This window comes from Quercus suber, unplaced genomic scaffold (assembly GCF_002906115.3).
Source record: "Quercus suber isolate HL8 unplaced genomic scaffold, Cork oak 2.0 scaffold_89, whole genome shotgun sequence".
Taxonomy (NCBI): Eukaryota; Viridiplantae; Streptophyta; class Magnoliopsida; order Fagales; family Fagaceae; genus Quercus; species Quercus suber.
In genome coordinates, this window is record NW_027069554.1 from 1308625 (window position 1) to 1332669 (window position 24045).

The 24045-nt window shown below is 31.4% G+C and overlaps 2 protein-coding genes and 1 non-coding gene across 3 annotated transcripts; all 3 read left to right on the forward strand.

The window, feature by feature from the left end:
- Positions 1–1616: 1616 nt before the first annotated feature.
- Positions 1617–1689, forward strand: TRNAA-CGC (transfer RNA alanine (anticodon CGC)). The gene has a single exon. It is a non-coding gene; the product is annotated as a tRNA-Ala (tRNA).
- A 1583-nt stretch (positions 1690–3272) lies between these two features.
- LOC112017964 (GDSL esterase/lipase At4g10955) lies at positions 3273–5038 on the forward strand. Its single transcript, XM_024050438.1, has 2 exons — positions 3273–3334; positions 4066–5038. The coding sequence occupies exons 1-2, from the start codon at positions 3273–3275 to the stop codon at positions 5036–5038; spliced, it is 1035 nt and encodes a 344-aa protein (XP_023906206.1).
- A 1229-nt stretch (positions 5039–6267) lies between these two features.
- LOC136067876 (GDSL esterase/lipase At4g10955-like) lies at positions 6268–8033 on the forward strand. Its single transcript, XM_065774248.1, has 2 exons — positions 6268–6329; positions 7061–8033. Exons 1-2 carry the CDS (start codon positions 6268–6270, stop codon positions 8031–8033), a joined length of 1035 nt encoding a protein of 344 aa, XP_065630320.1.
- The last annotated feature ends 16012 nt before the right edge of the window (positions 8034–24045 follow it).

The window sequence follows — 24045 nt, forward strand, 5'->3', positions numbered from 1 at the left end:
TGGAATATTAATTTGAGAAAATTAAAGCCTCAAGTTGTTATGGAAATTGGTTGTCAATGATTATTAGTAAATTTGTAACTTCTTTTTTTGTGTGAGAAACATTTTAGGATTTCAATTAGGTTGGATTTTCATTGGTTCAATATTTTAGAAATCTTTTTAGAAGTGAGAGAAAAAATGTAAAACCTACTTATATTTTTGTTTAAAAAAAACAATTATTATCGTATAGAAAATTTTATCCTATTATAGATTTCAAGATCAAGAGACTCAAGACAAACATTTACAAGAAAAAAAAAAGATATTAATCAAAGGGGTCAAATAATAATTTTAGTGCATTTCTCAAACTCTTGCTTTTTTCCTTCCAAATTTGCCTCCCATGGATTTGATTGGATGGCATTTTTTCTTTTTTCTTTTCCGTGTAATGAAAAATGCTTTATTCCTTTCACTTTTACGTCCACGCTGGTTTCAATGGTTTGGGTGGACTTTTTGGTTGGCAATGATAAATGTTTGATTGGGAGGAAATTATGCCGTATGATGCATAAAGTCATAAACGTTTATGGCTTTATGCCATAGGTTGAAGTTCTTTCAAAAAAAAACTCTGAACTTTTTTTCCCCAACATTCTGAGTTTGACAAATGCATACGACTATGTCCACCATGCATGCTTGAAGAGTGGGAGAAGAAACTGACATTATTGATTCCTCAAACTTTACTTTTATTTTATTTTCAATCTTGTTGCCAAATAAGACTTCATTGAACCAGAAGAACAATTCGAAGGACCATCTTAGATATCTCTACTGCTCATAGGATCACAGAAGATCAGGAAGAAGAAAAGAAAAGATGGGGTTGGACTCAAAGCAATTAAATAATACTAGAGATATAAAATATTTCATACTCCTTTTTTTTTTTTTCTTTTTCTTTTTTTAAATGTTAACATAACAATTTATAATTATAATAACATCGCTTTTACATGTTCTATTACCTATACTATTTTTATCAGTACCAATTATAGCATGCTACTTTAATAATTGTAAAGCGGTTTGTGTCTTTAGAACTTTTATTATTGCCAGCAATTACAAAAGTCCATCAATTAAGAAATTGAGATGCCACTGTTAGACATATTATGGCCTAAGCCAATTGTTGGTCCATGAATTTGTATAACATGTATATTAATTAAGGTTAGTTTATAGTTAGCCTAGGGTTAGTCTAAGGTTTTTTAGTATATAAAACCTATAATGGATTTATGATAATACGAGAGATTAATAGAATATGTAATTGTCAAGAGATTTTCATGATTGTTTTCTCTTTCATATGTCCTTATCATTTGATCACTCAAAATCATACAACAACTTTAATAGTCCCACTTGCCTCCTCATATACATGAGAGAAATATTCCAAAAGCAAATTGATTTTTTTTTTTTCGCTAATTAAGCAGTAAACAAAAATGCTAGGACCACAGTAAAATTCACAACTTGTCAAGTTGTGAGTGGTGGGTTCACAATTTCACTACTCATAATTTGAATGGTGGGTTTTGTTTATTATTGAGTAGTAAATTGACTACCTTTTTTCTGTTATCGCTAGCATATATAAAAAATATATTATCATAACTTGGGCAACAAGCGGGGGTGTAGCTCATATGGTAGAGCGCTCGCTTCGCATGCGAGAGGCACGGGGTTCGATTCCCCGCACCTCCACTGAATCTCTCTCTTTTTATCCTACTTGTGCTAAACGAATCGTTTTTTTCATATAGAAAATTAGAAATACCAGAGCAAAACGCACCGTTCAAGCATTTCTATTAAAGTATTGATAACAAACACGCTGCAACTATGCAAGTCCAGCCTTGACCTTTTTCATTTTGTTTAATATAAAGAAATAATTAGAACAAATACAACATTTTTTTTTTCTTGTTAATTAATAATTACTTGTCGGGTATTACATTTTTTGACAGTTTCTTAAACTCCGAAATTTTACTTTGTCATTGACCTTATTATCTCCTTTTGGGTGTGAAAGAGATTTGTTCAACTGAGTGGAAATGTTCCAAAGGTAAAATTGTTGTTGTACCAGCAAAGAACAACAAAATTACAAGTGAAAAGCTATTACAATACAAACTGTCAAAACTAAAAAAACTACACAAAATGGAAAGACTTTTTACTTACACCGCCCATTTAAAACAAACAAAAAACAATTGATTTGAATTCATCCGAGACAACTGAAGTAAAATGATTTTCTAATCTATCTCTATCAGTAATCCTATTATTCTATTAATAGCACAAAAAAGTCTAATTTCTATTCATGCTATTTTCTTTTGAACTTCCCATGTATAATTTTTTTTAAATGTACTTAATTAGTGTTTATTAATTGATGTTTAATCATTACAGCTTCCTCTTTCTCAAAAAGTACAAGAAGAGACTCAAATGGGAGGAGTTCAACACCATTACATGTTGTACAGGTTGGTTTCCTTTTCTTTTCTAATTAGTAATATTGAACTGCAAAAATAGAAAATGTTTCAATTTCAGCTGAAAATGGGAGTTTTCTAGGTAATATTTCACATACTATGTTTAGATTTGATTTGGAGAATTTCAAATGGAATTTGATTATCTAATTGGAGAATATACTTGAAAGGTTTTCATTTGGATTGGCTTTTGAATATATTTTAGTTTTCTACCAATGTTTATAGTTCAATTAGCTAGGTTTGAAGCAATATTATTAGATACATTAATGTACGAATATTGATAAGTTAATTTACCCTTTCCCTTCACCTTACTTTTGGGATGATAATTATCAAATAATGCAAAAGAATGGAAAATTTTAACTTTTTGAATCTTAAAGAATGGCAAAGTTGTTTGGTTTAGTTGCCTTAAAATTTGACACGAATTGACTATAAAAGATTTTATGCATAACTTTACTTGAAAGGATTAAGAAATATTGTAGGCTTAATATTAGCCTTAATTAGTGGTTAATAGTTGATTGTTAGTAAGGCCATATGGGTTGCATGGCCATATGGGTTGCATCTAATTGTATCAGCTAGGCTCACGTCTAGTTGATTGTAATAGCTTTAGCATTTTCCTTCAATTTTATTAGTACTAGTGCATCCGTTATCCTATTCAACCACATATCCTCTCTTGCCCTTTAAATGGTACCTAAAGACCCATATCTACACAAGTACAACAAGAGCTGAACAAAAATTTCACGATTAATATTAAACATTTCTTTTCCTCTATGGCAGATCCATTTCAAATGCTTTCAGTAAAAGATGAACGAAGTAATATAAGGAGTAATGCTCGCCAAGGAGGATATTTTCAACCTTTCAGGACCAACACATTTTAAAGTTGTAGACTGGTAAGACCATTTTTTATGAATTTGTTTAGGATTTGCTTATTTTGCTGAATTTGAAAACTTTTTAATGAAAGTACTGTAAATAAAAATAAAAGTTAGTTGAAATAATACAGTGAGACTCATAAATAGTATCAAAAAGTACAGTAAGACTCATAAATAATGGCAAAAATAAGCCGAATAGTAAAATAATCTTTGCCAAACGAATACATAATTAACTTGTCTATGGGGTGGAATTGATTGCAGGGAGATTCTGAGGCACCTAGAGGATGATATATTAATTGTTAGCAATACATCAAAAATATATGAGGCTTGAGACCATAATGTAAGGCCAAGGAAAGTGGTTTTCAAGGAAATATAGTTAAGTGAACATTCTCTTTGTGACTCACAATGTATGAAGAATAAAAAGGAAACCTAGGGAAATACACAATTAAGATCTTAATTGCTGTATAATATATGTTTGATTTTTTCATTTTAAACTTTGGTCATTTGTAAGGGAAAAAAAGTATGCGTGACAAATGTCAATTGATGGAGTATAAAATAGAATAATTGGATAGTGATATAACGCAAATTATTTTGTAACTTTACTTTGAACTTAAACTAGAGTATGATAACAATTCATTGTCAAAATGATTATGGCCTAATGGAATAATGGGTTTTCACTACATGTATCTCATTGGTGTTCTTATTAATAACTAAACTCATTAGCTATTTTCTATGTTACAATAATTTTGCAGGAAGAACAAAGATCATCGAAGATCTATTGCAGCTAGCTTGGTTCAAGGAGTATACATTCTAGAGCAAGACCGGCAACAGAACCGGCAGGGCCCTCAAGCTTTTGCTCCAGGATGGTGGGACTTCTTCGATTTCCAATTAAGTGATGTGCTTGTAGATAATGTTGACAATTCCATCTTTGGTGCCATTTTTGAGTCTAAATTCCCAGCTTCTTACTGTGATGATTCTAAGACAGAAACCCCAAAATATGTTATTGCCTTCCGAGGAACAATCACTGAACCAGGCACACTATTACGTGACCTCATGTTGGACCTGGGATGCATTCTTAACAAACTTCAATCAGACACACGTTTTGAGATTGCAATGAAATATGTAAAGGAAATGGTTGATTTTGCTGGAGCTGAAAATATATGGTTAGCTGGACATTCCTTGGGGTCAGCTATGGCATTGCTTACAGGAAAGAACATGATCAAAGTGGGTTATAATCTTGAAACATATCTATTCAATCCACCATTCTTATCTATTCCTATAGAGAGAATCAAGGATCAAAAAGTGAAGGATACACTTCGGATTGCGAATACTATTGTCAAGGCAGGCCTTGTTGCTGCTACAAAAGCTTATAACTCTAAGCCTAGAGAAGATGACTCATTTGCAACGTTATCTGCCTGGCTTCCTAACTTGTTTGTGAACCCAGATGATCCCATTTGCGCTGAGTATATAGGGTATTTTGAGCATAGGAAGAAAATGCAGGAAATTGGAGCTGAAAATGTTGAGAGGATTGCAACAACTAATTCTTTCAGGAATCTATTCAAAAATGCATTGGGAATGGATTTAGAAGAGGCATTGCATCTCATTCCTTCATCTCATCTGACTACTATTCAGGGTCAATCACTAAATTTTAGACGAGCTCATGGAATTCAGCAGTGGTTGAATCCTAATATTCAGTGTCAACACAAGTTGTACCAATTCAAGTAAAAAAGGAAAAAAAAAAAAAAAAATAACAAAATTACAAGTGAAAAGCTATTACAATACAAACTGTCAAAACTAAAAAAACTACACAAAATGGAAAGACTTTTTACTTACACCGCCCATTTAAAACAAACAAAAAACAATTGATTTGAATTCATCCGAGACAACTGAAGTAAAATGATTTTCTAATCTATCTCTATCAGTAATCCTATTATTCTATTAATAGCACAAAAAAGTCTAATTTCTATTCATGCTATTTTCTTTTGAACTTCCCATGTATAATTTTTTTTAAATGTACTTAATTAGTGTTTATTAATTGATGTTTAATCATTACAGCTTCCTCTTTCTCAAAAAGTACAAGAAGAGACTCAAATGGGAGGAGTTCAACACCATTACATGTTGTACAGGTTGGTTTCCTTTTCTTTTCTAATTAGTAATATTGAACTGCAAAAATAGAAAATGTTTCAATTTCAGCTGAAAATGGGAGTTTTCTAGGTAATATTTCACATACTATGTTTAGATTTGATTTGGAGAATTTCAAATGGAATTTGATTATCTAATTGGAGAATATACTTGAAAGGTTTTCATTTGGATTGGCTTTTGAATATATTTTAGTTTTCTACCAATGTTTATAGTTCAATTAGCTAGGTTTGAAGCAATATTATTAGATACATTAATGTACGAATATTGATAAGTTAATTTACCCTTTCCCTTCACCTTACTTTTGGGATGATAATTATCAAATAATGCAAAAGAATGGAAAATTTTAACTTTTTGAATCTTAAAGAATGGCAAAGTTGTTTGGTTTAGTTGCCTTAAAATTTGACACGAATTGACTATAAAAGATTTTATGCATAACTTTACTTGAAAGGATTAAGAAATATTGTAGGCTTAATATTAGCCTTAATTAGTGGTTAATAGTTGATTGTTAGTAAGGCCATATGGGTTGCATGGCCATATGGGTTGCATCTAATTGTATCAGCTAGGCTCACGTCTAGTTGATTGTAATAGCTTTAGCATTTTCCTTCAATTTTATTAGTACTAGTGCATCCGTTATCCTATTCAACCACATATCCTCTCTTGCCCTTTAAATGGTACCTAAAGACCCATATCTACACAAGTACAACAAGAGCTGAACAAAAATTTCACGATTAATATTAAACATTTCTTTTCCTCTATGGCAGATCCATTTCAAATGCTTTCAGTAAAAGATGAACGAAGTAATATAAGGAGTAATGCTCGCCAAGGAGGATATTTTCAACCTTTCAGGACCAACACATTTTAAAGTTGTAGACTGGTAAGACCATTTTTTATGAATTTGTTTAGGATTTGCTTATTTTGCTGAATTTGAAAACTTTTTAATGAAAGTACTGTAAATAAAAATAAAAGTTAGTTGAAATAATACAGTGAGACTCATAAATAGTATCAAAAAGTACAGTAAGACTCATAAATAATGGCAAAAATAAGCCGAATAGTAAAATAATCTTTGCCAAACGAATACATAATTAACTTGTCTATGGGGTGGAATTGATTGCAGGGAGATTCTGAGGCACCTAGAGGATGATATATTAATTGTTAGCAATACATCAAAAATATATGAGGCTTGAGACCATAATGTAAGGCCAAGGAAAGTGGTTTTCAAGGAAATATAGTTAAGTGAACATTCTCTTTGTGACTCACAATGTATGAAGAATAAAAAGGAAACCTAGGGAAATACACAATTAAGATCTTAATTGCTGTATAATATATGTTTGATTTTTTCATTTTAAACTTTGGTCATTTGTAAGGGAAAAAAAGTATGCGTGACAAATGTCAATTGATGGAGTATAAAATAGAATAATTGGATAGTGATATAACGCAAATTATTTTGTAACTTTACTTTGAACTTAAACTAGAGTATGATAACAATTCATTGTCAAAATGATTATGGCCTAATGGAATAATGGGTTTTCACTACATGTATCTCATTGGTGTTCTTATTAATAACTAAACTCATTAGCTATTTTCTATGTTACAATAATTTTGCAGGAAGAACAAAGATCATCGAAGATCTATTGCAGCTAGCTTGGTTCAAGGAGTATACATTCTAGAGCAAGACCGGCAACAGAACCGGCAGGGCCCTCAAGCTTTTGCTCCAGGATGGTGGGACTTCTTCGATTTCCAATTAAGTGATGTGCTTGTAGATAATGTTGACAATTCCATCTTTGGTGCCATTTTTGAGTCTAAATTCCCAGCTTCTTACTGTGATGATTCTAAGACAGAAACCCCAAAATATGTTATTGCCTTCCGAGGAACAATCACTGAACCAGGCACACTATTACGTGACCTCATGTTGGACCTGGGATGCATTCTTAACAAACTTCAATCAGACACACGTTTTGAGATTGCAATGAAATATGTAAAGGAAATGGTTGATTTTGCTGGAGCTGAAAATATATGGTTAGCTGGACATTCCTTGGGGTCAGCTATGGCATTGCTTACAGGAAAGAACATGATCAAAGTGGGTTATAATCTTGAAACATATCTATTCAATCCACCATTCTTATCTATTCCTATAGAGAGAATCAAGGATCAAAAAGTGAAGGATACACTTCGGATTGCGAATACTATTGTCAAGGCAGGCCTTGTTGCTGCTACAAAAGCTTATAACTCTAAGCCTAGAGAAGATGACTCATTTGCAACGTTATCTGCCTGGCTTCCTAACTTGTTTGTGAACCCAGATGATCCCATTTGCGCTGAGTATATAGGGTATTTTGAGCATAGGAAGAAAATGCAGGAAATTGGAGCTGAAAATGTTGAGAGGATTGCAACAACTAATTCTTTCAGGAATCTATTCAAAAATGCATTGGGAATGGATTTAGAAGAGGCATTGCATCTCATTCCTTCATCTCATCTGACTACTATTCAGGGTCAATCACTAAATTTTAGACGAGCTCATGGAATTCAGCAGTGGTTGAATCCTAATATTCAGTGTCAACACAAGTTGTACCAATTCAAGTAAAAAAGGAAAAAAAAAAAAAAAAAACATTTCTCCTGCAATGTTTTCTATTGGCAGTTATAGTTTTTGTTAAGTTGCTAGCTTTTGTGTAATAGATTCACATAATGGCAATAAATTGTGCTGCCATAATGAAATTGTTATCCTTTTCTAAGGAAGTTTTGTTGCCTCTTGAACTCTATTATATGTAGCTATTATATGTAGGAGCAAAAGGAGACTTGCGTTCTAGTATATGCAATTACATACGTGCTATATTTTATTAGCTTTGATAGTCCTCCATTGGACCTTGTTAGAGCATTAGCCTTGGGGGGTTCTAAAACCCCCCAAGTTGCTAAAATAGCCACTAACCATCTAAAAAAGAGCTCCATCTAAGAATGTATACCTAAATTTTTTTGCAACTTGTGAATAATAAGTTCTTATATTTAGAACTTACTATTCATGAGTTTGTAAACTAAAATAATATATTTTATTCAATTTCTCTCTCTCTCTCTCTCACTTTGTCTCACTCACTTTATATTTATATTATTATTTGATGGGATGGTTTATATTATTTTAGTGAGTTGTATGTAAAAATAGAAACTAGGATGTTGAGTGAGTTGTAAAATGAAATAGTAAAATTGATAAAGTGATACTTGAGGTTGTAAAATAGAGTTTTTTTTTTTTTTTTTTTGCATTCTCGGATGCTAATGCTCTTGTGTTGCTATATTTTGATGCTATTACCATGTACTACAAGAGGCTTTATCTTAGCTCTTCTGTTTGATTTAATATAAGTTACCTATTACCAAAAAAAAAATTAGACAAAAATGCAAAACTAACCTTCTAATTTTCACTTTTTTTTTTTTCTTTTCATTTCAGTCCTCTAACTTTTAGTTATGTCAATTCAGTCCTCTAACTTTCAATTTTTGTCAATGTAGGATTCCGTTACAACTCAGTTAGTGGCTGTCGTTAAAACTCCTAAAACATCACCGTTTTGCATTTTTTAATTTTTATTTTAATTTGGAATTACAAAAAAAAATCTATAAAAAAAAGGAAAAGAAAAAAAAAAAAGAGAAACTTCCCTCGAAATCAAAACAAATCAGAGAAAAATCTAGCACAAAACCTAGAAAGAAATCAAAACCAAAATGCACAAAACATTACAATCAAGAAACTAAGGCAAGCCCATATGAATTTCTAGTGGGAGGAGAAGGAACTTGGTCAAATGTTGGCAAACCCAGATGAACGATATCATGCAACGGTGGCCATATCCACCAATCTTTGCAAGACAGAGAGAGCAATGTCGAAAACCCAGATGAACAATTCAAATGAATAGATGGGTTTCTGTTGGAGTATTTAAGGATTTATATTGTGGGTTGGAAAATTAAAAACTTTTAAGGCTTTTTTTTTCCTAATATTATGCACTGTCACTGGAGTTCGGTGATGGAGTTTTGAATCGGTTTCTTTCTTCTTCTTTTTTTTTTTTTTTTTTTTTTACTGATTTTTTTCTTTAAATTCTGAAATTTATTATGTAATAATAATAAAAAAAAAAGCCAAAACGACATTGTTTTGGTTCAATTAACGACAGTTCCTAACTGAATTCTAATGGAGTCCTGCATTGACAAAAATTGAAAGTTAGAAGACTGAATTGACAAAACCGAAAGTTAGAGGACTGAAATGAAAAAATGTGAAAATTAGAGAATCAATTTTACATTTTTACCAAAAAATTGTCATACGTGCATATATCCATACATTTCTAAGTACATAATTTAAATCTAATTTTTCTCACAGTGAATAAATTCATAATTTTTAAATATCTTTTCTTTTGGGGACAATTAGTAATTTTAAATTTTTGGACTCTGGTCCAACTTACCCAAAAAAATTCCTGTGGTCCGCTAGGGCCAACTTTGGTCTACTAAACAAAGTTCACACTGGGCTGGCTTACACTCATCCAGGTCGAACTCATGCCATCAACGTCTCAAGCCCAGCCCTATGAGAAAAACTGTGCCCCTCAACCAAATCTGATACTGGTTGAATTATTATTACTACAAAATGGTTTCTGGCCCAGGCCCAATTGTATCAAAGAAAAAAAGGCTAATCTTGGTTTTTTTTTTTTTTTTTTTTTTTTTGAAAAAGGGCTAATCTTGGTTAAAAGACATAGACTTCAACATATTTTTCTTTTTATTTTTTATTTTTAGAGAAAAGATAGAGACTTCAACATATCTAAGTCTTGTCCATCCTGCCAATATGGACAAAAGAAAAGGAAAAAAAAAACAATATATATATATATATATTGTTGACAGAGTAATAGTGTTGAAATATTTATACTTAATACTTAAAAAAAGTGCAAAAAGTATATTATGTGATCGTAAGTTTGTAACAATAATAAGATTGTCTAACTATGCTCTAGCATATTGAATGTTGGGTTATACAATAAAAAGAAAAAAGTTAGGTTATAAAGAAGCAACATGTTTATAAAATGAATGTAATTAAAATGCAAATATTAATAGAAATAAGTGGAAATATAAGACAAGTTACAAAATGATTACTTAAATTTTTTTTGAGAGAAAGTCATTTTAAATGCTTTGGTTATGCACAAAGAAAACTGATTAATGTACTAATTAGAGAATGTGATTTAAGTTCAAGCCGAGAGAATGAAAAGATAAAAGAAAACCTTAAATAATATTAATAGAAATGGTAAAAAAAGATCAACTTAATTAAAAAATGTTATTAAAAATATAATTTTATATGACAGAAAAAATATGTCACCAATCTTTGTCTTTAAAAATCTATCGCACTTCCCAAAAGATTTTTTTTTACTAAAACTCTGTCACCATTACCACTTTGGAAGGAGCCATGTCATTATCAATATTTGAAAAAGTCTATGCGAGAAGAGTGCATTTGAAGAGTATAGTCAACCTTTTGTCACAAATATTGAAAATTGGAAAGACACACAAAAGCTAAAAGGGACATGTTAATTTTTCCAATATCGAAGTCATTCAAAGTTTCAAACTTGGCCAATTCCCAAGTTTTCCTTGCACTTGTTTCAGAGACTCTTTGTCCTCACTCCTCAGGGGTACTATTTTGTGAACACAAACAATTTCTTTAGTCTCTCATTTTCACCATCGAGTTAGAAAAAAAACGCACTAAATATATACTCCCTTTGTCCCATTTTTTTAGTCCTCTATTCCATTTTGAGATGTCTCAAAATATTGTCCTGTTTCTAAAAATAAAAGTCATTAATTTACTAATGTTCCTATTATACCCTTATTAATTTATTAATTCAATTTTTAAATAAATTTTTTTAAGGATAATTTTAGAAACTTATACATTTTTAAAAGGTAGACAAGACAATAAATAATGTTCCCTTAAAAAGTTTGATTTTTCAAACAAGACAAAAAATTTGGGACGGAGGGAGTATTTTTCATACAACTACCATGTATGTCTCAAGAACCAATTCTAGGATGTGAATTTTTAGTGCTTTCTTTTTTTATGAACAACTAAAGCGCTACTTGCTTAGAAGTCTAGGAAGAAAAGTGCTCAAACTATGGAATTAAAAAGGTCCCTTTCGACATAATGTTCTTTAGCAGAACCCAAATTGGTTTTTTCTACTGAGTGATATGGCCTCTTAACACTTAGTTTTCTCAAATTTCAATCAAGTGACGCTCTAACCTATTTTCATGGGACCTTTGTTTCCCTCTATGTCTCATAAAGAGTTTAATTCACATGAGACTAATGGACACGTATAAACGACCATCACAACTTGTTTAGCACATTAGAATACAGCATGAACATTGACCTGCTTGTCTATTATTTTCATCAAAAAAAGTTAGCCTGTCTATTATGTGAAGAAGCTTGCTTGAAGCCAAAAGTAATGTGCCTATGTGTGTGGTGCTAGTTTTATCTTCAAAATGTGGTTGATAATAGTGGATGAATCATTGAATCCCCACCAATTCACATAACATGCTCCTGCCTTCTTTTTCTTCCTCCTCTTTCCTTTCTATGTGTCATGTTTTTTCCAGGAAGTATGATTAGCCAAGCATAACATGGCTTATGCCTTTGTTTGTTTGTTTTCATTCATGAAAGTGGGATTGTTATTAAAGCATCGGCAAGCCAAACAAACAAAAGAGAAGTTTCTATCAAATTATTCGATTAGGATCTAGATCTAACATGTCTCAAGTCTCAACACAAAACACAGGACAATACGAAGGAAAATGAGTACCAATGCGCACGCTAATGAAGATCAGGGGCACTCGAACCCAAGACCAAAGTTTTGTTGGCTCAACTCTTTTGACTGCTTGTTGAAACTTGAAATTCATAATGAACTTGCAAGGACTTTAGTAGATTGGACCATGCTTTTAATTTATTTCAACATCCATTGAAATAGTCTTTGGATCAAGACAGGTGTTTGGAGTTTGGTTTGCCGACGGGTATAAGAATGAAAAAGCACTCTTGTAATCAGATTTGCATCACATTCAATTAATAGATTTGATGGAATGTTCGCTTTATTTCTGATTTACATTATGACTGCAATTATAAATTTGAAAGAAAATATTGTTGTATTAATCATACCAGGGAAATACTACAATGTATCTTCTGCTAAAGCTTGAAAGATCGCTTTATTAGTGATTCCCCATTCAATATATTCCATATAACATTCTTCGAGATTAATAATGGCTGTTAACATTGGTGTTTCACCTTGAAGATTAATATATTTGTGACTTTTGAGTAGGTTTTTTCTAATCCTCAGTCCTTGGTTTTCAATTCATGTCAAAAATATCATGAGAGAGCAAATATTTTATTTTGAGAAGTACTACGTCTATAACATTTTCACAATAAATCATATTTGGTAAGTTATTATTGGCTTTAACTTGAATTTATCACTTAAATTATTTTTTTCCTTACCAATAATAACTTACCACATATAATTTGCTGTAAAAGTATTATGAAAATGTTATAAACATAACAACATTTCTCTAGTTCTTTGGTTCTTTCCAATTCTAATGTTAAATCTTCCATTTATAGAATCAGAACCAAAAAAAGTTAGGGGTAAAAGGATTAAATTTATATGACCAGACATTCACTTTAAGAACTTTGGTACCCCAAATGTTCTTTTTATATATAATCTTTAATATGTCACAACCCTTTTCTTTTCATTAAGCTATATTAGGATTGTGGTTCGAATATGCTTTTGTATAATTTTTTATTTAAAAAAATTCTAGAAACACAATTTATCTTTTATATTTTGTTCACAATTTCTTTAAATATTTTTTTAGAAGAACAATTTCCTAAGGTAATAAGTTGTCATTCGTCTATTATCGTTTTCATGAATACTACACTATTCTATACTAATTACTATAAACATCTCAATCAATGAAAACAAAAAAAAACAAAAAGCTAAGGCAAAATTCATTTCCAATAGCTTATTAAACTCGTGTCATCACAGAGATCAAAGCTTGATGCATGAATGTCAAATTCAAGTCATCAACTTGGTGATAACCACAGCATGGTCGATCTCTATATTGCTTGGTGTGGGATCTGTATCAATCCTCCGTGTACCATCAAATCATAAAGCAATGAATATCTCTCACTGTGGACCAACTTTCCATTTTCATCTAATTAACCTATAAATCTTACTTCCTTTAAAGACAAGAATTTTAGCCCAATTTAAAAGGCAGGAAAGTTTCACTATTCCCTGCTAAAAGAATGTGATGGGAACCATCTTTCCTTTGTTAAAGCTCTAGATTTATTATTTTTTCTCAACCTTCATTTTCTTTTTGTAGGTTTTGAAACTTCAATTAATTGATTCTCCAAAAAATACAACCCTTAAAATATACGGATAAAATAGAAAATATTTTCTTTTGTTTTTGAAAAATATTATAATTGGGAAGAAGAGGGCAAAGTTCTAAATTAGTAGTATTAGTTATTAATTATTTTTTGGGCTAGCCAAGGCGGTTGAACCCCTGACCCCGCCTAAGAGCATAGCCATGCATGTTCTCACCTGCAAGTACGAAAATCCTTGAAATCCTTTTTTTTTTTTTTTAATCAATCCCTGAAAAACTTAATATCCATATGAATTATGAAAACATGTTGTGTCCGTTTGGCAAAATAACGAAAATCCTTGAAATTTTTTTTTTTTTTAATCAATCCCTGACAAACTTAATATCCATATGAATTATGAAAACATGTTGTGTCCGTTTGGCAAAAATTATTTTGCCAAATTATTTTTGCTATTATTTATGGGCACACTGTATTTTTTTTTACTATTCATGAGTTTCACTATATTATTTTTGTTAATATTTACTTTTATCTACAGTACTTTTAGCAAAAAAAATTCAGTTTCAACAAAATAAGCAGATATTTTAAAAAAAACCCTTTATATAATTATGTTATAGACCGTGCTAGTGATTTGGATCCCATCACTACGTCATTACTTTAAATTGACCATCACTATGCATGTCCGGCTACCAATGGAATAACAGTCGGTGATTTATATATATAAAAGATCATCTCCCACTTGTTTGAGAGCACAAACTTTCTCACAAAAAAAAGAAAAGGAAAAAGAGAGCACAAACTCATTCTAAGTGGCTGTAAGGCACTATGTACTGCACGAAAAGTACAGATTCTACCATGCCTAAACTACTTTTACTAGTAATCAATCAAGAAAAGAGGAACATAACAAAAACAACATTATTGATATTACAAGGAGTCGCAAATATCATATCACAAGATTGCACAAGTACAAAATGAAGATTCAGTTACAATACTCTTAAGTTAAGTTAAAGAGTCTATTTTTAGATAATTCATGTGAGACGGAACTCATTTGTAAATATGAAATTATCTTTTCGTTAATCGAGAATTGTCATTCTTGATAGAGAATTACATTATTGTTAGAGAGAGTTTGCTTGTAAACTTCCATTTTTCTCTAATAGGCAATATGTGGTGGTTATTTTCAGCCAATAATGACCCCACTAATCTAGGAGGGGGGGGGGGGGGTTAGTTACGTGTAGGAAATAACTACATCAGCCAATAATGACCCCACTAATCTAGGAGGGGGGGGGGGGGGTTAGTTACGTGTAGGAAATAACTACAACTTATAAGTATCATCTTTTTGTCAATTTATTTACATGGCACGGCATAAGTGACTACTATGTAATTTTTATTTATTTATTTTTATATTAACACCCTTAGAAAGGAACATTTATGGTTTGTTTGGATTGAGCGAGAGTAGAGTAGAATAGAGTAAAATTGGCCTAAAATTAGAGTATTTTCAACCAACTCTACTCTATTCTCTCCTCAATCCAAATGAACCCTTACTTCGGATATCATAAAGATCATTATTTATTTTATCAAAAAAAAAAAAAAAGGATAGGATTAATTTGATCAAACTAAACACTTTGTTCGCAGGCATCTAAATAATTGAACAATCAATTTTATGTGGAATGTATTGTAGCATGCTTTAAATGCTACTGGGGTTTCTCAAAAAGAAAAATTGACCATGAACAGTTGATGGATTGGGGGGGATGTCTTAATCTTTAGATAGCGAAACCTGAGAAAAGAAAGTTGCACAAATGCATGCCAGCCAAAGCCCAAATTTACATGCCTCTATAGGCTCACACAATATCATGTGCCAGACAATGAAGTTGTGTTGGAAAGGATAATGATATGCAGCAATGGACAACAAAACGTCTAATGTGATAACAGGCACAGCATAGGGGTGGTAAAATGTTTTTCCCCTCCTTTTCTCATCCTGTTCCATTTCTTCAGGTGTTAGATATATATAATTTTTAATAATCTCTTGGTCGCTCTCTTCCATTCTCTCTTACTCTTGTAAATCCACTTTTGCCTAAAGAAAAGATGAATCAATTAAAACAGGTACATTCGGTGCATAACCGATATGGGATTAATTAAGGTAGTATATAATACGTTTACAATTTTTTTTATAGAGTATGTTTTAATCTATAGCGTTCGTTTTTTACGATTGCGCTCACATTCACAATTGAATGCATTTATTATCAACCACCTAAGAAAATCGAGTTTTGCATATATGATTTACGCAAAGCTTGTTACATAGATTATGGATAGACAATGTGACAGATGTAGAACACTATCTGCTTCATAATAGAAAGAAGGTGATGACAAAACACAAAGCACAGGTGAGACTGTGTCATCACTAGTGATGTGGACAATGCGTAGAGTATGACCAATCAGTCTTTTGATAGAAACATAAAGTCTTTGCGAGATAGAGACAGATGGAATTTGTTTTTAGCTCCTTTTTGTTCTTTTTAATATAAAGTTTTACTCAGAAAAATAAATAAATAAAGCCTTTGCAAGGATGTAGCTTCTCCTTTCTTTTTTCAGTGGATAGGGTATGATTAATTATTAGAAGAGACTTTAACATCCACAATAATCAACATTGAATGAGTAGATATTGTAATATTAAACGGCCAAACTTTTTATTTTTTATTTTTTATTTTTATACAAGATAAAATTTCTACTTTAACCTAATCTAAGTGTATATGTGTATGAAACTTCTTTTTAAATACTTGCAAGTGACACCTTTATAAAATAGTAAAATATTAATTAATTTTAAGAGCATTAAACATTGAGTAGAGTAGTTAGGTATTTGAAGACATTTAGATGCACTTGTTAAAAAATAAATTTTAAAAATCAAGACATAAAACCATCTTGCAAATTGAGGTGAAGTATTTTGTTTTTCCAGTGTATCAAATGTATTATATATATTTTTTTTCTCACATAAAAGACAAACCTTAATTGGATCCTACAGATGGTAATGGGACTCACATTACATCAGATGGACTTTTTCTTTAATGTTATTGTACAATGGTATGCATGAAACCTTGCTGTAGTAGAAACTAACAACGAAAGAATGCTTATAAAATTAAATAAAAATAACTTAGAGCTAAAATAAATGCGGCTTTTCATATCATGTGCACATACATATTTAGATATTTGATTATTTATATCAAATCAATTTTATAAGAGAAGCATGAATTATATAAGAACTCACTGAAGATGTGAAACTTAAGTTTTACAAAATTTAAAAAGGGATCTATATTATAAGCAAATACCTTTTCTAGGATGATATGTATCTGTTATTTTGAAAATGGTCAGCGAACCACCGTATACCATTGACGTGATAGTCACTCCACAAGTAAAAAGTTCTCGTGAGATGGGAGACAATTGCCGGAGTTCAAGTCTCATGTGAATAACTACACTTGTTTCTATCAAGGAAGTCGATACCGTACCGGTACCAGCCGTACCGGCCAGTACGTACCGTATCGGTTGCATTCCGGTATCGAAATATTAATGTTTCGTACCGGTTTAAATACCGGCCGTACCGGCCATGTACCGGCCATACCGGCCAATTTCGGGCAATACCGGCCGGTACCGGGCGTACCGGCCGGTACAGAAAAAAGTTTTTTTTTTTTTTTTAAGTTTTGTAATTTTTGAATTTTTGTTAGGGTAGAATGATAACTTATTTGCATTAACTTATTAGTATTATTTGTTTTCTTAGTATGCAATGGTAACTTTTAAACTTTCTATTTTTTATATTGTGTGTGTGTGTGTGTTTTTTTTTTCTTTTAATTGATACTAAAGTCTAAAATTATGAATAATTAGTTTTGAATTGAGGAAATATTTTATGGTAAACTTTTATATTTATTATAATATATATACACACACATACATATATATATTTATTAAAAAATATAAAAAATAGCGGTAAACCCGAAACGGTACACCGGTATTGACCGGTATCCGAAATATACCGTACCGCTGGGCAAACCGGTACAGCCTCCGGTACGGTATTGACTCCCTTACTTTCTATTACTTAAAATCAAATCATCCTTGGAAGAAAATGATTAATGTGTATGTCGTCCAGGTTTGTTGTAATTTATAAATCATAGAAAAAAAACAGGTGATTTGTCTGGGATCTTAGCCCTATGTTCCCTACCACCATGAAAGTGGCACGTGCTTATTAATTTATTTGTTTAGCCTGGCATTTATTTGTCGTAACATGTGGCCCCTCTCCATTCATTCCAATTTGGTTAAAGCATTCCTCTCTTAAGAGGAAAATATAAAAGAAAACTATACCTTCACTTCTAAAAGCAGAGAATTTATACCAGTTGAATAAATTATAAAGTCAGCTAATTAAATAAAGTATTATTCATCACTTCTAAGATAATTTCTTGCTAATTAATTAATGTAGAATAAATTAGATGATGGATCGTATATATTGGTACAACAAGAAAAATAATTCATAAATTCATCACCATGATGCAGTGCAATATTGGCTGTAGATGATCTTAATTCAAAGTAACTACTAATTTTGTCCTATTTAAATGTTGGGTAAATTATTTCAAAGAGTCTTATAACTCATTGATGCTTCCTTGTGTTTTCAACAGAGATATGTCTATAGTTCAAATCGTCTCTCCCCTAACCATTGAATTATTAAAAAATATATATATTGGGTAAATTAATTACAACTTGATTTTAGATAAATTAACAAAATAAAAAATAAAATTCAACAATACAAACCAAATATATTATACCGAGAAACAAATTTTCAGAAAAATGCAAAATTTAACAAATCTTTAACACTAATAAAAATCATAAAATTCACACTGAAATTGATTAACAAAATAATGATACAAATTCCAATGAATCCCAACATTCTATTTGGACAAAGTAATCATATATAAATTGAATAATTCTTCAATAATCATTTTCCTATTATAATGACATTTTAGTAAATATACTCGGATAAGATGAGATGGCCAGAATTCATTTATGTCTTGTCCAAATAGTAGGGACAAATTAAGATTTTGCTCTGCCCTACTTTGCCCCATCCTCTCTTCACCTTGCTGTGGCAGAAGGAAGGGGCAGTGGTGGAGTGGGCGAGTTGGGTTGAAAAGATAGAAGATATTAAATTTGGTTTGGTCACTAAGACCTAAATCCACAACAACAAAAGCCAAATGTCTAGATATACATAATTTAAAACTATATCAATTAATAATTTATTGTACATTTTATATTTTGAATTTGAATATCACATTAATATAATTGATTTATCCAACCCATTCATTTACTCTTAATAATCATTGATTTCATCTTCAATTTGTGTAACTTGTGATGGGTTTGTTTGGTTGGCATTAAAGAAGTAAATATATAAATAAATAAAATCTTTTAGAAATAGAAGTAACAGTTTCTAGAAAGATGAACAGAAGTTATCAGTTAAACAGTTATGTGGGTGTGGATGAGATCCACATCTGTAAAGTCTAAACGTACGCAAAGCTGAGAATTAATATATGGGCTCAAGTACACAGTGTGGTACAATAGACTGATTGACATGCAAGATCATGACATATTTGCATTGTATCCAATATTGTTCAACACTGCAGATCTGTCGACTGTCGGTGCATTCTCAGTTGCCCCATTTTATCTAAATAAGGGTTTGAGTAAAATTATCCTATTAAGGATTGCCTCAAAGAACCATATAGCTAGGAGTCATCACCATTAATTAACCTCTGGGGAGCTTAGTTATAGGCTTCTGGTACTTGATCAGTCTTGGAACAGTCACTTAGAAGCAGTTCATAGGAAGATATTGGCACTAGTTAATAATTTAACAAGTGTCGTTCAAACCCAAGAAGAAAGAAACGCCATGAAAAGTATAATCGACGATAACTGTTGAAGTTTCAAATATAATTTGCAGCCGGCCATTTTGCAAGATATGGCACTGCAAACACATATCAAGGAACTTTTTGAGATCATTTGTAATTAGTTCCTCGAAAGATCTTCTAATTCTTAGAGCTTAGCGAATATCATTTATGCATGTTAGTGCTCTCCTTGTAATTTTGTGATAACGTTGTTAGTTGTGTTTGATCTTAATTATGTTTGCTTCAAATCAATTTCGTGTTAGCATAATAACCTAGGCTTTGAACTAATCAATTTACTTCGAATTAGCTTACTTAGGCGCAGTTTAGTTTGAATTACTTTATTTTGAGCCACTTCATTTCTAATCAATGGCACGAGAGATAATTAATTTAGATTTAGATCTCAATATATTCAATTATTTAGTAGCTTTCATTGTTGTATTTTTCATTGTTACTTGCATTTCCACGTACAGTCCTCTAAAGTGATGCGCTTTTGAACCCCTTTCCAAATCCACAAAGTGAGATTCTACTTTAAACCATCACTTAAAATTGCTTACATTTGACATAAAGGGAGATCCTATTTAGTAAAATCTGGGTTCTACTTAAACAACGAGAAATGTCAAAACCAAACTCCCAAGTAATTACGACTCACGAGCCAAAGCTAATTACAGAATGTAAAAATGTGATATGAGAAATATTGCAAATTTTATTACAAACAATTTACAAATTGATGTGTCATCAATCACAAAAAAATAATAAAAATATTTATATATTAAGTCATTGAAATTTACCAATCATATTCATTATTACATTAATTTGTTAGTTTTAGACTAGGATTTCAACTTATAAGTGAAAACACAAGGGAAAAAAAAAAATTTATTAAAACTTTAAAATTTTCCATTTAAAAATTAGAGTCTCTTAATCCAAGCATTTTAGTTTGTAAGATAATACTATTCACTTGTTGAAAGTTTAAACTGAAAACAGGAGACAGGAGGAAAAGCTTTCCTCAATGATTATACAGTGCATCCATAAACATCAACCATCGTCCATGTCAATCAGCACCACCCATTAGTCTTTTAATACTAATTTGCAACCTTATCCTTGTTTGAGTCTTATAATAGTTATTCTTTTACATTTCTTTTTTTCTTTTTTCTTTTTTCTTTTTTAATTTCAACTTGGTAGCCGTAGGTACAATAGGATTATTAATCTCTAGTACATAGTTTTTCTTAGCCCACGTTATTGGGTCTTTTAATACTAATTAGCAGCCTTATCAACTTGCTACAACAGGATTATTAATCTCCGGCATTTTTTCTTGGTCCATGTTATTGGGTCCCTGTATTTTCACTTGCAAAGTTGCAAGTTGAAACCCCAGTCTAGCATTTGGTAGGCCAGAATACTGAGATAGCACAGCCCAAAAAAAAAAAAAAAAAACCTTCTTTAAGGAAAAAGACAGAAACTTTTATTAAGAAAAAGTGATGGCACGATGTAAGTGGGGGCATATTTACATCCGATATTTCAAAACGAGTAATCTCAGGGAGCTAATATTTTTCACAGTTTCTTAAAATTGTAAATTATGATTAAGAAAGAGAAACTTTTATTAAGAAAAAGTAATGGCACAATCTAAGTGGGGGCATATTAACATTCAAGATTGCAAAACGAGTAATCTCAGGGAGCTAATATTATTTACAGTTTCTTAAAATTGTATTTTTTTTTTTTTTTTAATGAACAAAAAAATGGGTAGGGGGCGACCAACATGGCAATCTTATTTGGGCGTGACCATAATAGCATCTTACCCGTTGGGTTTGGGGCCTTGCTGGGATGCAAGGAGATCACAGTAAGCCATAACTTTTTAGCCTCGCGAGGGACACTAGTGAACCTTAAGCTGCTGAGAGAGGTAACTAAAGTGAGTCTATGTTTGGATTGAATCTTGGACCTCACACTTAGTGCATCTTGTACATCACCCAAGACCACTAGATCACACCTTTCAGTGGTTCTTAAAATTGTAAATTGTGATTAAAGCAACGTTACTTTTACATTTTTTTTTTTCCTTATGAACTTTCACATGGTTATCACTTATTTATATATTATTTTTATTATATATCAATTAAAATCAAATAAAAAATTATTCCAAACTTATTTTTATAAAAAAGATAAAGTCCAATTTCACCGGTCATTATGTTTACCTTTTCAGTTTTCAGGCCACTTTGCAAGAACTTTTTTACATTTTTTTACTCAATTTACTAATGTTACCTTATGTTCCTATTTAACACGGAAGTTTTCATAGGATCCTAAAGAATTCGAATTTGCTTTTTCTGTTATTATGTTGTAGACCAGCATAAAAGGGTTTTCCACTTTACCTCCCACATTAAGGTAGGTAACAACCTTTTCATGGACATCCCTTTCTTTGTAATTAAGTTCACTTTTATTGTGAAACTTTCCATAGATTTCCTTTAATCAAAAGACAAGTTGCTAAAGGAAATCACTTTCGGGAACAAAAGGGAGCGACCTCCCCCAAAAAAGAACAACAAAAGAAGTAGAATAAAAGGAGAGCAGAAAGGCAAAGAGGTTTAAATAATGAGTTTTAAAGAATCAAATGCATGTCATCCTTAGTAATAAGGCAACCATGATGACATTTTTTTTGTGCCTGTGGTTTGAATCTCACCTCTTAACTTCTTTTCTCTTATTTCACATTTTGTATTTCACTATGTTCTACCAATTATGATATGTCATGTATTCCTTGTATATTACCTATTTATTAGGTGAAGAAAAAAAAAATGTCAACCTAATGCTCACGCATAGTGGGTGATGGAAGCTAATATTAAAAAAACATATGGTTATTGATTAAATAATAATTGAATCTTGTAAAAAATTCAACTTCAATACTCAAATGGTCAAATAAAAATGATTTTTTTTTTAAATTATAAACATAAAATACAATTTGTACTACTTTTTTTTTCAAAGAAAATTTATTGAAATTTATACTCTACCAATGTAACTTCTTACAGCACCTTGACATAATAGCTCCCTTCAAAAGAGGGTGAATTCAATAATGCCCTACTTTCTTCTGTTGGCAATGTATAACTAATGAGTACAATATGATAGTTGTCATCATCTTTTAAGACCCACATGTCAGTATGACATGGGTTTTATGAGACGGTTGCATATAATTTTTTTTTTTCCCACCACTCCCTCTTGGGGCTTAAATTGAAGCACCACTTTCTTGCACTTAATACATAAAGAAGTACCACTCGGTTCATCTCACTCAGTGGTCCAGTATATCACTAATGACTTTCCCTAACACATTGGCAATACATTGGACCACCATCTTCAAACTTCATCACAAGAAATGCAAAAATGTCTCTAGGTAGGCAAGTAGGGTGGGTATGCGAATTAATGCTTCTGGGATAGCTAACTGTTTGGATTTTTTTTTTCTTTTCTTTTTAAGTCTCTATGCCATGGGAAAGAATAACTCATATGCCATAATTGATCTCTACCCAAATTAAGTTAAGCAAACTACACCACCTATTCCAATCACTGACTGTCTGACAGTTGAAGAATTACCAACAATATCACATCTATATTACCATATATCCAGTAGTAAATTGGGTTGTTGCCATCTTAGAAAAATTCTCAATCGCCTCACATGTAGTGTTTTTTTAGTTAGATAGTGGGGAAGTTGGGGATTGAAGTGTTATTAATTGGAGCTAGTATATGCCAGGAAGAAATTAAAAGGTTCTTGAACTTGGAAGTCCCAGCTAAGCTCAGGCTTAAGATAAAACTAATCCATTTATATTCAGAATCGAAAAAGGGTTTAGGGTTATAAACAAAAGTTGAAACAATTTCGATTCAGCATTTTATAGTTTTACAAGGAACACATGCACTAACAAAAAATAAAATGAATCCTATATTCTTATACATATATGAAACTTGACAAACAGCTAGTCACAATTAATCCAAGAACTTTTATTAACACTTGGTTTCATCACAATCATCTTATTAGTTTCTCCATTTTCCAAGCGATTCACTCATTTTTACAATGTCATTATAGCGTGCGTTTGGATTGGGCGTTTTGCCCAATCCGTGCATCTGCATTTTTTTAGTGGTCTCATAAGTACTGTTCACGGATCCACAAAAGTTAACAAAACACATATTTCTAGATATTTTTTGATCCCACAGCACTATTCATACTTTTAAAAATTATTTTGCTATAGTGTTTTCACTTTTTAGCAAATAAGTAGTATCTAAACACACTATAAATTACCACTTCCATGTGAATCTTCATCGTGTAATTACTATTTTCAATTGAAATTTGATTGAATCAAAGGTTGGATCTATTTTGCATGCTTAGGAATTTTATGAATGCATTGATA

Excerpts from the sequence above, each read along its gene's own strand:
- LOC112017964 (XM_024050438.1), top strand. The coding sequence starts at position 3,273 with ATGCTCGCCAAGGAGGATATTTTCAACCTTTCAGGACCAACACATTTT. Across the intron at positions 3,335-4,065 it reads CATTTTAAAGTTGTAGACTG|GAAGAACAAAGATCATCGAA; the intron begins GTAAGACCATTT and ends ATAATTTTGCAG.
- LOC136067876 (XM_065774248.1), top strand. The coding sequence starts at position 6,268 with ATGCTCGCCAAGGAGGATATTTTCAACCTTTCAGGACCAACACATTTT. Across the intron at positions 6,330-7,060 it reads CATTTTAAAGTTGTAGACTG|GAAGAACAAAGATCATCGAA; the intron begins GTAAGACCATTT and ends ATAATTTTGCAG.